At 52.0% G+C, this 12987-nt stretch overlaps 4 protein-coding genes across 4 annotated transcripts; 3 read left to right on the top strand and 1 right to left on the bottom strand.

The window, feature by feature from the left end:
* Positions 1-288: 288 nt before the first annotated feature.
* On the top strand, positions 289-1080 carry CONPUDRAFT_21818 (uncharacterized protein; the record flags this gene model as incomplete). Its single annotated transcript, XM_007767027.1, has 3 exons — positions 289-588; positions 645-864; positions 920-1080. Coding segments are annotated over 3 exons (681 nt in total), but the record flags the coding sequence as incomplete, so codon positions are not given.
* Positions 1081-1443: 363 nt separating this feature from the next.
* On the top strand, positions 1444-2177 carry CONPUDRAFT_119658 (uncharacterized protein). Its single transcript, XM_007767702.1, has 3 exons — positions 1444-1640; positions 1761-1969; positions 2030-2177. Exons 1-2 carry the CDS (start codon positions 1553-1555, stop codon positions 1925-1927), a joined length of 255 nt encoding a protein of 84 aa, XP_007765892.1. The 5' UTR covers positions 1444-1552; the 3' UTR covers positions 1928-1969; positions 2030-2177.
* Positions 2178-3628: 1451 nt separating this feature from the next.
* CONPUDRAFT_142521 (calcium-translocating P-type ATPase) lies at positions 3629-8956 on the bottom strand. Its single transcript, XM_007767701.1, has 11 exons — positions 8489-8956; positions 7803-8440; positions 7620-7751; positions 7440-7562; positions 7079-7382; positions 6869-7022; positions 6736-6815; positions 5862-6670; positions 4808-5807; positions 4388-4748; positions 3629-4335 (listed from the first exon to the last, which is right to left on the bottom strand). Exons 2-11 carry the CDS (start codon positions 7962-7964, stop codon positions 4080-4082), a joined length of 3381 nt encoding a protein of 1126 aa, XP_007765891.1. The 5' UTR covers positions 7965-8440; positions 8489-8956; the 3' UTR covers positions 3629-4079.
* A 2241-nt stretch (positions 8957-11197) lies between these two features.
* Positions 11198-11505, top strand: CONPUDRAFT_151128 (uncharacterized protein; the record flags this gene model as incomplete). Its single annotated transcript, XM_007767700.1, has 3 exons — positions 11198-11244; positions 11303-11350; positions 11418-11505. 3 exons carry the CDS (start codon positions 11198-11200, stop codon positions 11503-11505), a joined length of 183 nt encoding a protein of 60 aa, XP_007765890.1.
* Positions 11506-12987: the final 1482 nt, after the last annotated feature.

The raw sequence follows: 12987 nt of genomic DNA, 5'->3' as shown, positions 1-12987 counted from the left end.
GACGTAGGGCAAGCCACCCACAGGCATATATCATTAGCGACAACATGCCATCATTATGCCCACTCGCGTTAAAGATAGCACGCGTGGAAGGTCTCGACCCGGGCCCCGCAGCGTCTTCTATAAGTACGCCGTGCCGAGCCCATCCCGTCCCGCTTCCGCCTCACTCCAGATTGCAAACCACCAACTACTACCAACACGATGTCCCTCCCGTCGACGACAATTAACCTCACACCCTACATCGAGCCCGTGCGCGCACTGCTGCAGCGCTACCCACGCGCTCTGACGCTCGCGGCGCTCACGAGCGTGCTCGGGCCATGGCTTCTCGACAATTACAGGTCCTACATGGACATGGGCCCCGGCGGGCTGCCCTACAACGCCTACGGCTGGTTGATCGCGGTGTACCGCAAGTCGTTCAGCCGCGAGACGCGCTCGACGGCCGCGTACGACGCGGACCCGTACAAGGAGGCGTTCCTCACCGAGGCGGACCGCGCTTTCATCCCCGAGCGGAGGGGCGACAGGCCGGCGACGACGTGGCACGTGTTCCCGTCGCGTCAGCTGGATAGGTTTTCGCCGCCTGAGGTCCAGCCGGTGCGTGGAATGACCACTGTTTTAAAGGAACTAAAAATTGAGCGGATGCGATTCAGCTTTTGGTTGAAGCTTTTGATAAAATCGCAGCAGACAATGCGCACCTCATCAGCGTCGTCCCTTCTCGTTTCGAGCGCCTCCACCCAGCCATCGTGATCGGTCTGTCGCGTACCTTTGTACAGAAGGCCTCGCACAAGGCACGGGGCGAGATCTGCCACATCCACCGTGGCAAGGATTTCTCGCTGCACATCTGCATGGCGTCTCAGGACTGCAAGCTCGGTAGGTCGTCTATTAGTTAACTGGACGTGTCCAACATCTTATGGCTTGTCACTAGTCATCGAGCGCGGATGGGGCGAACGACACCCTCTAGCAGGCTCCCATTTCCTTCCCAAGGAGTATATGATGCTATATGCACCCCGAAGCGAGGAGGAAGTGGAGGTCATCAAGCGCTGTATCAAGGCCGCGATTGGCTTCAACTTGAATACCCATGATGTCGTTTGAATAGAAAAGATCATAGAATAGGCTTGCGTTTATGATCAGTGTATGCTGACGTTCTTTTCAATCCTGTAAACAGAATGCAGCTAGCTTTTCTAGTCTTTTTCAATGGATACATGCATAATACATCGCTTTTGATCAGCAATGCTAGTTGAGGAAATTGTCGAGGGCGCACGGCACCTTCATATAATTCCATATCACTTTTTAAGCAGCCGGCACTGACCTGAATAGCGTTGGAACAACGTCGTCGAAGGTTGGAAGCGGTTAACGGCAATTAGCGGGCCAAAATTGACATGTCACGTGCATTCTAATGTACTTTCAATTTCAGTAATGAGACCGAAAGCTGGCCAAGTGAAGCAGAGAGGAGGTTTCCAGGCGTTGACAACGTCGTCTTTTTTTTTCGTCTCAGCTGAACACTCAAGACTGTCCATCTTCCTTACTTTCTGGACGTCTCTTCTGGAATAACTCGACAATGAGGGACTATCTATGGCGTCAGCGCGTGAAGGTCGAGTCCACTCTCGCCATGTCTATGTTGGAACCTTGGGAGAAGCTTCTATGTGGTGAGTTTCCAAATACGTGGCCCCTCCTCCACGCCCTCCCCTGCCTACCTTTCCATCTCATTGGGTAACCACCGCTGGCTTCTCTCGGGCCTTTGACTGACGAGTACGTGTTGTTGGTAGTGATCATAGCGACACTCTTCGCGCTCCTGTTGATGACGGGCATCTACCAATACCTCCCGCAGCACGTCTCCGTTATGCAGAAGCGAGCAATCTACTATCTGTTTGGCCAGGAGGGAGAAGATAGTGTGCTGCGGCAGCTCGTAGTGGATTCACGTCCCGAGTTATGAGAGTGCCCAACGCTACTGGTTGCGTTGCCTGATTTGCCATTCGTGAGTCCTCCTTTCCTTTGCCCGTGATTCTGCGGATCCGCTGACCGTTCGTTTGGGCAGATACTTTTCGTCATATGTGGACTTTGGATTTGTCTCCGAACTTTGATGAAGGACTGAAGGAAGCCTTTGCCTTCCCTCCTGGATACCATACTTACGCTATAGATTTCGCCTGTAATCCCTTGCCTAGAAATGTACAATTTCCTCGTCGATTATGCAGCATTTTGCTGCCACCCATCGAGGGCACCGCCTATTGGCTAGGCTTCGGTGCGCAGCGAAGCGCAGTAACAATTCGTCCAGGGCTGGCACAGGCGCCTGCAGCTGGGAAAATAATGGGCCAGGCCAAAATCCTCCAACAGCTATTCTAGCTGAGCTCTTAAAAGATGCTGCAACAAATGTGATGATGCTTCATCAGCAATACTCAAGGAGGTCAACTTTGACCCGCGGCTAGACGGTTATTCTAACATTTCTGTCCGACAAATCCGAACACTTCTAGCTCTTTGCTCGTAAAATGACTGTGTGCATGTCGTACACGGTCTACCAATCTAATAATAGGTGTGTGTTGGACCAGGGTACGTTATTTATATAACGAGAGTGCTCGTCTTTCCAAGCGCTTGCTCGCACAACTCTTTGTTCCCTCGTTTCCCTCCATCTACGAAATCTATCCATGGCTACGACGCGTCCACACAAAGTGGCTGCACAACGGCCAACGCGAAAACCACTGACTTTGAAGGATTACTTGTGGCGGAGGCGAATAATGCTCGAGACCACATTCGGAGTTTCAGTCATGGAGCCATGGGAGAAGGCAGTCTTTTGTGAGTGCTCGCGTGCCCCTCCATCCCTTGCATTTGCCGTCGCTTCACCCACTCATTCCTGGCGCGGATATGCAGTGAGTCTCCTAACCGTCCTCACGCTACTTGTGATTATCTGGGTGTTTCATCTCCTCCCGACCCAGCTATCACATCTCCAGCACCGTCTAACTTACTACCTCTTCGGCCATGCGTCAGGAGACGAGTACGTTCGGCATTGGGCGGATGTCATTGCTGTTAGAGAGGTTTGACTGTCAAACTGAAGAACTCGTGTTTTGTGCGTTCATTTATCTTGCATTTAGAGTATGAGATCCTCACTTTGCCTCCCCCAAACCAGCTACCTTTCCTCGGTTTACCTGGACTTAGCATGTATCACTTACATTGACAGAAGTGTTGTAGTCATCTACCACGCCATTAATCTATTGGCCGCAAAGGATCGAGGGTGCTCGAGCACTCGACGAGCCATTTGGCTTCAAGCAATTTCGAACAAGCTACAACTTGGTCAGCATATCGACGAACAATTGCCCTCGCAACAACTATCAGTGGGCCGCCTACGGGAGGTTAGCAGTGACCAAATTCCCCGGCAGGGAGCTGACTGAACCTGACGCTGTCGAATAAAGTAATCAAGACCCCTATCATCGGCAACCTGTCAGTAGTGTGTGATCAGACTCCGAGACGAGGACATTCTAAGAGTTCGGTTCCGGCCTATGCCGGCAACCAAAGTATTCTGTTCTGTGGCGATGATCGTTCGCCGGTCGTCTACACCCGAGCCTCAAATCTAGTAATCGGTCGAGCTGAGGTTTGATTCTCATTCACGTCAGGCAAATAAACTGTTTATCAACATTAGGCTAGGCGTATGCAAATGTACACCAACTTGTGGAGTTGTGCGGTAGTTCTATGAGGTTTGATTGCAGATCTGAAGTCTAAGGGAGAGGTGATATCAATTCACGTATATATAGGTGACTCGAGGAGTAACACGACGACGGAACGTCTCCAACGTTCCACTCGAAAATATATAGATTAATATATGTCATTGAAATTGACTAGTGCGAATCATGACAAGGGTTCGTGCAAAGGTCGTATGCAAGGGGGTTGTGTTGATTATGCGACAGGAAGAATGCTGTGATGCTTGCGTGATTTATGCGGCAGAGCTGGTGTGTGCAATCGGAAGCCCATTACATGCAAGTGAAACTTCAAGAGATGAAGGTAACGGGAATTATAGAAGTAAGCCTGCTAGAGTAGGTGAATTCTGGTGAAATGTGGTTGCAGTCCAAAACGTCAAATGTCTAGGATCGTGATAGGCATCAGACGGGAGGTGTCCGTGGTTGCGGTGTCCTAGCTCCAGGCGGCGTCCGAGGAAGTTTACCTCCCCATTTCTTGATGAGGTCGTCGTCAGATTTCGTGTCCGGATGGATCTGAACCTTGCCCTCCCAGAGAGCAGCGGACGACAGAGATGGGTCGAACCTAGCAGGGTCAGAGAGGGAGCCAGTCGTGTGAGGGGCCCAGCCCGCTCCGATAGAAGAAGCAATGAGCGTCGGCACCATCGTCATCAGCGAGGGCCTGAGGTACACGTCAGCGAGATGACGATATATAATGGATAAAACGAGCTTACATGGTTACACGGCGTTCATCCTGGAGACGAGCAGACCGGCTCTTGACGACAAATGACGAGGATCGCATACGACCACCCCGAACATTGGAGAAAGTAGCCAAGTTATCCTTTACGAGCTGGATAGCAGAGTTCCACTCGGCGTCGGGGCGAATCGTGGGAAGAATTTCCTCATCCGAGGGAAGGAGTCGGACGAGCTTGAACAGCCGTTCGAAGAGTCCATTAGGCAGCAGACGGACCAAAGCACCTATAGGAATCGAGGCGACACCAAGAGCAAGGGAGATACCCCATACTTTGCCGTCGACTGGCGTAACCTGGAATGCGGCGCCACCGATGAACACGATCAATATTTGGACAGCAATTTCTAAATAAACAAATAAAGCACTGAATAACTGTCACATTGAGGAATAAGAAAGGACACACCGACAAGGGTGATACCCATGAAGTAGTAGTTGCTCAGCATGCCCTCGAAGATGTTCAGCTTGCGATCCAACCTCCGACAGTTGAACGAATTGAAGATTTGCGCAAAGACAAAAGCGTTGAAGACCAAAGTCTGAACGACAGTCTGGTTCTGTGTGGTATTCTCCAGCCCGAGGATCTGAAGGCCCAGGAAGTGGAAGAGAAGGATGATGAGGATCTGATAAATCGATTGGAACAAGATCTGCTTGTACATATCGACGGTGAAGAGGGGTTCGCTCTGCTTCGTGGGCGCACGGTCGAGCAGAGCGGGTGAAGCGGGATCCGTGGCCAAAGCGAGGGCGGCAAAAGTGTCCATGATAATGTTGATCCAGAGCAACTGTACAGCAGACAGTGCAGACTCTTCTTCGACGGAGGCGACAGCGGTCACAAGAGTAATTATGACAGCGGTAACGTTAGTCGAGACCTGGAACTGCAGGAACTTGCGAACGGCATCATTGACACAGCGACCCCACATGATGGCCTTGACGATCGAGGAGAAGTTGTCGTCCATAAGAATGATGTCTGATGCCTCCTTGGCGACCTCGGTACCAGCGATGCCCATCGAGAAGCCAACATGAGCAGTTTTAAGGGCAGGGCCGTCATTCGTGCCGTCACCAGTGACACCGACAATTTCTCCGAGTTCGCGAAGCTTCTCTACAAGCACTTTCTTGTCTTCCGGGGATGAACGAGCAAGAACTTGCAGATAAGGGACGACCTCGAGCTTTTCTTTGTCACTGAGTTGCCGGAATACTGGACCTTCCATGATCATGCCGCCCGGGGTAAAGATACCACACTGCGAAGCGATCGACCTAGCTGTCAGAACATTGTCGCCAGTAACCATCTTAACGCGAACGCCGGCCTTTCGACAGTCCTCGACGGCTTTGGGTACACCCTCGCGGAGAGGATCCTCAATACCGACGACACCGAGAAGAGTTAGCTCTTTGACAATGTCATCATAAGGAGCCTAATCAGACGGTATCAGTATATTAAGCGTATATAATTGGATTAAAACCATTACCTCCTTGTCAGCCGAGATGCCGGGGGGTGGCCAGTGCTCGAAGTCGCGGTAGCAAAGTGCGATGGTCCGCAGGCTCTGGTTGGCGTAGAAGATGATTGTGCGAGAAATATTCTCGCTCGAGGTAGAGTCGATTTCCGTAGTCTGGACACCGCGATCGGTATCGTTGTCGGAACCGTTGCGAGAAACGACGATATGCCGGACGCAGAGCTTGGTAAGAATCTCGCTAGCGCCCTTGACGAAGAGACGGCAGCGTCCGTTCGGAAGTCGCATAACAACGCCCATGGCTTTGCGTTCGCTAGAGAAGGGTATCATCTGCACAACATCGGCATCGTCTCTGACCTGCTTGTAATTTTCCCAACGCAGCTCCTTAGCGAACTTGAGAAGTGCCGTCTCCGTCTTGCTGCCCACAAAAACACGCTCTCCAGAGACAGGGTCCTCGTCCTCAAAGGCCGTAGAGTTGATAGCAATGGAGGCGTTGAACAGCTCGCGAACTCGGAGCGTGAGGACGTCGTTGAGCTGGGTAAGGTCCACAGAGAAATCGTCAGATGTCTGATTTGATGAGCCGCCTTCGTCATCCGCGTTCGTTCGGGACTGGTTCCCCTCCAGATTCCGGACGACTTTCGCGTGAATACCAATCGAACCGGCTACGATGGTCATCGAGTTCTGCGTAAGTGTTCCCGTCTTATCCGTGCAGATCACTGATGCGTTCGCCATGGTCTCGCATGATCCTAAGACACGGACTAGTAGGTTCTCACGCGTCATCCGCTTTGTAGCAAACGCAAGCGCCAACGTGACCGCCAAAGGCAAGCCTGTAAAGTTTGGCAGGATAATGTATCAGCTAGAACGTTCTGACGCGGGGCTGTGGGTCACGTACCCTCAGGCACAGCAACGACGACAATGGTAACTGAAATGATGAGAATGTTGACAAACGCCATACCGTTCTGATTCGCATTTCTAGAGAACGTCAAACTTAGCTATTGAGTCCAGGGAGATGAATGAACACCGACCTTTCTGGATTTCCAGTACCCAGCTCCACAAAAAAGCGGATCAGAAGCGCGACGAAAAGGACAATGCCGGCGAGACTGCCTAATTTGGCAATAGTCTCGGCAAGGGCGTTCAACTTGAGCTGCAGTGGCGTATTTTCAGCATCGGTACGCAGAGCTGTTCGCGGTTAGTTAGTGAAAGGGACATGCGAACAAGATGCGTTTCATGCATACCCATCATAATTCGCCCATTGAAACTCTTCGTCCCCACAGCAATCACCATGTAGCTTCCAACACCCTCCAAAACCCTGCTTCCACTAACAATGAAACAATCCGTGTGAGAGGAGATGTCCCTTCCGCCAGCGCTACTCTGATACTTCGGAGCGATACACTCCTCGTAAGACAGCTTCTTGATTGCGTCGGACTCGCCCGTAGCACCGGACTCGTCGCACTTGACGTTGTGTCCAGACAGAAAGATGCCGTCGCAAGGGACCACCTCACCAGGTTCTAGCAAAGCGATGTCACCGACAACCACTTCCTGTGCAGATGATGGCATGGAATCAAAACACTAAATACAATGCCGACTTCCACGAACCTTGACATCGATGACATGCTCGATACCATTTCTTATGACTTTGACACCACGTTCGTCTTTCTTCTCGTTGAGCGTCTGGAACTGACGTTCCTTTTGCCAGTCGTTGAGAGATCCTACGAGAACCTAAGCAAAGTTTGAGACGGTCAAAAATCGTAGAAATTTGATCCAAAAGCAACTAACCACAATGAGAATCGCAACCATGATAGCAACGCCTTCTACCCAGTCTACCTTTGGCCCTTCCTGTGTTGTAGTGCCGAAGTCCTGGAATAAACCTAATGCGAGGGAAACGACCGCAGCAATTGACAGCACAACCTGATACGGAGCCTCAGAAGTTTTGTTATTTTATATAGGTTTCGTGCGTACCAAAACTTTGTCCTTGAGCGCAAGCCACATGAGAGCGATGAGACTCTTAGTCTCGCGCCGGGGAAGCACGTTCTCGCCGAAAACCCGCTTTCGCTCGGACATGAGGGCGGTGAATGCCGCCCCGCTGCCGTCTGAATCTCCGCTGTCTGGCCCATTGCCCATTGGTGCTGCCTCGCTGTCCGGACCAGTGACGACGATGCCAGGGAGGTCCGATGAGGAGTTGGAATTCCGGTCATGTGACTGCGACGCGCCTTCGCCGGCACCGGCACCGGACGGTCGTGCCTCTTCGATCGAAGAGGGCTTATCTGACGTCCGCAGACCCTTTGTTCGATGGGTCCCCAAACCTCGTAGAATAGTCTTTGTACCCCCAAGCTCTTCTAGCGCATCCAAATTCTTCGGATCAAGCAGAGATGCCAATTGATAAGGACGGAAGGCAAAGGGACCAGGGTCGACCTCAGAGTCCTGAGCTAGCTCAACCTGGCTGATGCGACCGTTCTCTTCAGATACATTCTGCGGATCCTGCTGCGAGGACGTACTCCCGCGTTGTCCGGGGTGGCGCTGCCTGTCCGAGAGGGGGATGTCGGGGTCTGAAGAGTCGCTTCTGATGGATTTGGGGCGGCGCGAGCGCTTCTGGCGTTCTGAAGCGATGTCAACGTGTGTATGCGTCGGAGAAGGAATAGTCATGCTTGTTGCGTCAGACTTTGCCCTATGCAAGTCGTTAAGGTTGAGACCCAGAGCATCGTGGTCTGGTTCTGTCCCTTCCGCGCTACTAGCTGCATCAAGTGAGGCAAAGGTGGCGTTGCTTCCTTTGCGCCTATGGGTTGCGCGGCCATCGTTTCCAGGTGTGAGGAGACCGAGAGAAGAGATACCGTTGTGCTCTTCGGGCTTGTTATCGCGTAGATTAACAGTAGTCTTGAAATGGACAGAGGACTGTGTAGATAGGGTTGGTGAAGGTGGAGCGTGGAGCGTTGAGCCATCGTATGAAAACGCCGATGGCGAAGGGGAATGGCCTCTCGGACCGTCAAGCGAGGAGCGTTGGAAAGACGGTGCTGTTGGCGAGAGCGAGTTGGGTGAAAGGTGTGCGTTATCGCCTGAGGTCAAGAGTTGTCCATGGGATTGCACGAAGTGAGCACGGCCAGGCGACTGAGGACGCAGAGGCTGAGATGCGTCAGAGGACGGTTGATGGGGGTCACGGGAACCGCGGCCGCGTTGGGGTCGCGTTGGCTGGTGCTCATCGTCATTGGCTGTGTCGCTTGAAGACAGATCGGTAGTGACGATGGCTGGAAGTTCTTTACCGTCTGTCATCTTGAAGGGTGAGAGAGAGCATAAAAGTTAAGCGCTCGTCGGTGGGGAGTAGCTGACTTTTAGCAGTCGGCGAGGTAGCTGAGCACAGGATCGAAGGGGGGTAGTGGTTTTGGGACGAGTAACGCAAGGAGGCGAGCCCTTGAAATGATCCATGAGTTCCAAATAGAAGAACGGGCGAAATTATGCACAGAATGTTCGATTAGAAACACAGCCCCGTCCGATTTAGCACCCCCCCTGCCACCATTAGCTTGGCGCGTGTCGACCCGATGAGTTGCCCCCGCTCCTCCGAGTCAGAGCGGACAGCAAGGATTTGCACTTGCATGAGATGTCCAGGGCTTCAAGAACAAATCGCAAGTTGTGGTCAATGGAGAGTACTTATTCCCATTCTATCTTTGTCCTCTTCTCGATCAAACTACGATTCCCCTTTTTGGCTCACAAACGCAAATCAATAGGGACCTCCATGGTCGCGGCTAGAGCCGGTCCTCGGCCTCGGGTACCAGGCCCCGCATCCGTGACAGCTTCCCCTGACTGAACGCCGAACCACCAGCTCATCCGATCACAGCCCTCTCTTTTCTTTTGACTTTTTCTCGGATACATAAGGCTTGGCTTCCGACGACACTTGCCACTGCTTCAAGGCGGCCTTGTCTTTTGACCGTCCGTGACAAAGGCTGCATTTCTTTTTCTGCCCTTGTGCCGGAGCCCACGTCACCCATTCCGCAACAGCAGCTGTCTAGCTCGGCTTCATCGATATCAACTCTATGGTACGACCAGGATCCACGTCCAATTTCTGATACGGATCTGTCTGCCGGGCACGCGCAACTTCCTTTTACCATGCGAAACTTGACTCGGTTTCATTTCCACCCTGGTTCGTCTGGTGCCGCAAACAATCATTTTGCGATTGCCGATCGAGGCGTGGCTCGTGTCTGACATGGACACGAGCACGTTTTGTTTTCATCTCAATTGAAACAGGATGGTGTATCAGAACCCATTGGTCACTATCGGTCCGCTATCCACACCAGATAGATTTACAACTGTCCCCGGCCCATCGATGTCATACCAACGCAAATATTCCCTTGTCCAACGCAAGTTCTTCTGCGGCTTTGTCTATCCCTGGCTATAGGTTTATCTCAAGCTGCATCAAGAGTGATCTGAGTTCGCGGAAGTGCAGAGGATCGAGCAAACCCAGGACCCCTCTATAAACGTCGCCGTCTGACAGTTCTCCTCGCGCCTACAGCATGCATACGGCGGAAGTATTTTCCCCTATAGGCTACAGACCAAGTTCCACGGAGAAACTCTGATCTCCACCATGTTGATTAGGCGTGCCGCTTCAAGATTGTTCTTGTACTTCAACAGGTTCCATGCATCATATGTCAGCCGCCAGCACCACAAGTACATACCGCCATTGGATCTCGTCAGTATTGACGAGTACTGACGTATTACGGATACCTTACCAACACGGTGGTCCCTTACAAGTCTTCGGACTCTTCAAGATCTTCTATGATGCCCCGGCAACAAGAGGTACCATTATGTGGGCTTCACGTGCGCAACCATGCATGACTCCAACACGTGGGATTAGGTTGCCCCGTGTCTCCGAGAATCTGGATCTCCCTTGTCCAAACGAGATGCCGTTGATTCCCCAGTTTGCTACTTCGCTCTACCACACTTCCACGTCCATCTGCGACCCACCCGCCGCTGTCCGCTCAAACATCTCAAATAAAATATGCTCGACTTTTTGGATTCATGTATGTATGTCATCAATGGATCGCCGGACTTGGCAAGGCACGCACATTCTTTACCAGTGTTCCCAAGTTCAGGCCCCCGTCTCCCGGAGAGCTTCTAGAACCCGGGCTCCGAGCTTCGACTCAGACTTCCAGAAAACTAGCACTTGTCCGATCCGAACCCCTTTATAGTCTCCCTCCGAGCCAAGGTTAGTCCTCTTGCAGGACCAAAGTGCATTTTGAGACTGTCATTCAACTAGTACTTACTGTTTCCGGAAGAGTCTTGGACTACGCCCGTCGCCCTGTAGGCCGCCTTCACGGTGCATTGCGTCGTTCTAGCACGAATCGCCTGCGGACGCAGCCACCACAGCCATGAAGCAGCGCACGTCAAGCGAGGCAGACGGTGAACTCGGCGATCCGTATGTCGGGCCAACAGCGCCATACTTCAGCCCCAATTAACTTCCACCAGCGTACTAGGCTCTGGGCGGCGCAAGGTGACCACGACCACTTCCATATAACACAGCCGTACGGGCGGAAAACGCGCACTGCTCTGTCAAATGGTTCACATTCGACGCGCCTTTCTAATCGCCAGTGGCATCCTGTCGTCGAGCCTTGTTGTCACGATGCTGTTCAAACCCACCGACAACTCAGTCATGAACACCGAGTGGAACAGAAAGTGACAAGGTGATGATGACGCATCCCCGCCGAGAGCAGTATCATGGGTTTTCCTTCGATAAAACCTCTATTGGAACTGCGTACACCCGAAGCACATTTTAGTCGCATCATCCCAGTCCAGCTCTTCTGCTTAGAACGACTCGGTCTCTGTTGGTCTCTGCGATGCCTAAAAGCTGGAAATATGCTGTGTGCCCGCATTGTTCTATCTCGGTGTCATACAGCCACCCGACATTGTACTCAATACTACCGGATGCACCCTTTATCTTGAACTCCTCGTGAAGCTGGACATTCCACCGCGCTTCAAGTGGCTAATGATAGCACCTTGCAATCTACTGGTACTCTATGTGGGAAGCCAAAAATCGATCTTGAACTGCTAATCCCTCTTACCCATGACTGCTGTGGTTATATTATGCTGCCCTCGAACTTCTGGAAGCAAAGAACCACCCCTCGAGGCAGTCACGCAATAAAAAGAAAGAAGACGCGAAGCGGATCGCTGCTCATGTTAGGCGCCTGTCGTTTAGCCGGTCTTCTAGAAACGGCAGAAGTACCTCCTCTTCACTCGAGCATGTGTTCAATCATAGCGTCAACGCAGCAACGGCTCTTTGTTTTTGGGAAATGACTGCGAAGCTGTGCGCGACAGTCTGGTCCGTGGAAAAGCTCCAGGTGGTTGGTCGCTTCAAGCACCCTCGGTGGGTTGCATGCTCACCGTTGGCAGTGTCAGCGGCCTTTTCGGCGCATTGGTCTTTGTGCGCGCCGTACGTACACAAAACGGCGTCTCTGCGGACGAGGCGTGGCCGGAACTTGATTCATCACGCTGACACGAATGGCCATCCCTGTTCCACCTCTGGACCACTTGTCATCTGTGTGATTGATTTCGAGCCTCGTAGTGGCTCGTCGCTTGAGAGCCTCGAGAAGAACTATGGGTCAGCTGGTGATCATGGACGTAATTTAAGGTGCGTCAACCCCCGTTGGATACCCCACAGCGAATATGTTGTCCCAGGAACCCATAAATAAATTACGCGATTATTCCGAGGCTATGCTTCAACACGATGTCTGTACTACGACGTCGTGTCTTGATGGTCCATATGCCCTTAGCAGCTCTCTCATCACTGAACATCGCCTTTCACCAGGCATTTGATGCGTGCGTACTAGGTAAGGAAGCCACCAAATATACATGTGGGTGTAGACTGTGGTGGTGGACATTTCATGCTTGTAGCGGCAGATGCTAGTCGAAGTTTATACTGAAGGTGTATTTTATCGTAGATCTTGCGAACTACTAGTACGAGATTTCAGTCTCGGTGGTGCTGATCTCGACTTGCACTATCACCTGGGCTTCAAATGCAGTGAGTATGCCATTATTTATGGTCACTTTGGTCCACATCACCGTGGGCCTCATGCTCACGAAGCCATAGTACACGATTGCTTTGGAACAATATGCTACTCATTGCGTCCAAGGTTACGTCCAAGGTTAGGTTCGCATTTCCCGG

The sequence above is a fragment of the Coniophora puteana genome, assembly GCF_000271625.1.
Source record: "Coniophora puteana RWD-64-598 SS2 unplaced genomic scaffold CONPUscaffold_3, whole genome shotgun sequence".
NCBI classification, from domain to species: domain Eukaryota; kingdom Fungi; phylum Basidiomycota; class Agaricomycetes; order Boletales; family Coniophoraceae; genus Coniophora; species Coniophora puteana.
The sequence above is the reverse complement of the archived record's forward strand: the minus strand, read 5'-3'. Positions and strand labels throughout refer to the sequence as shown.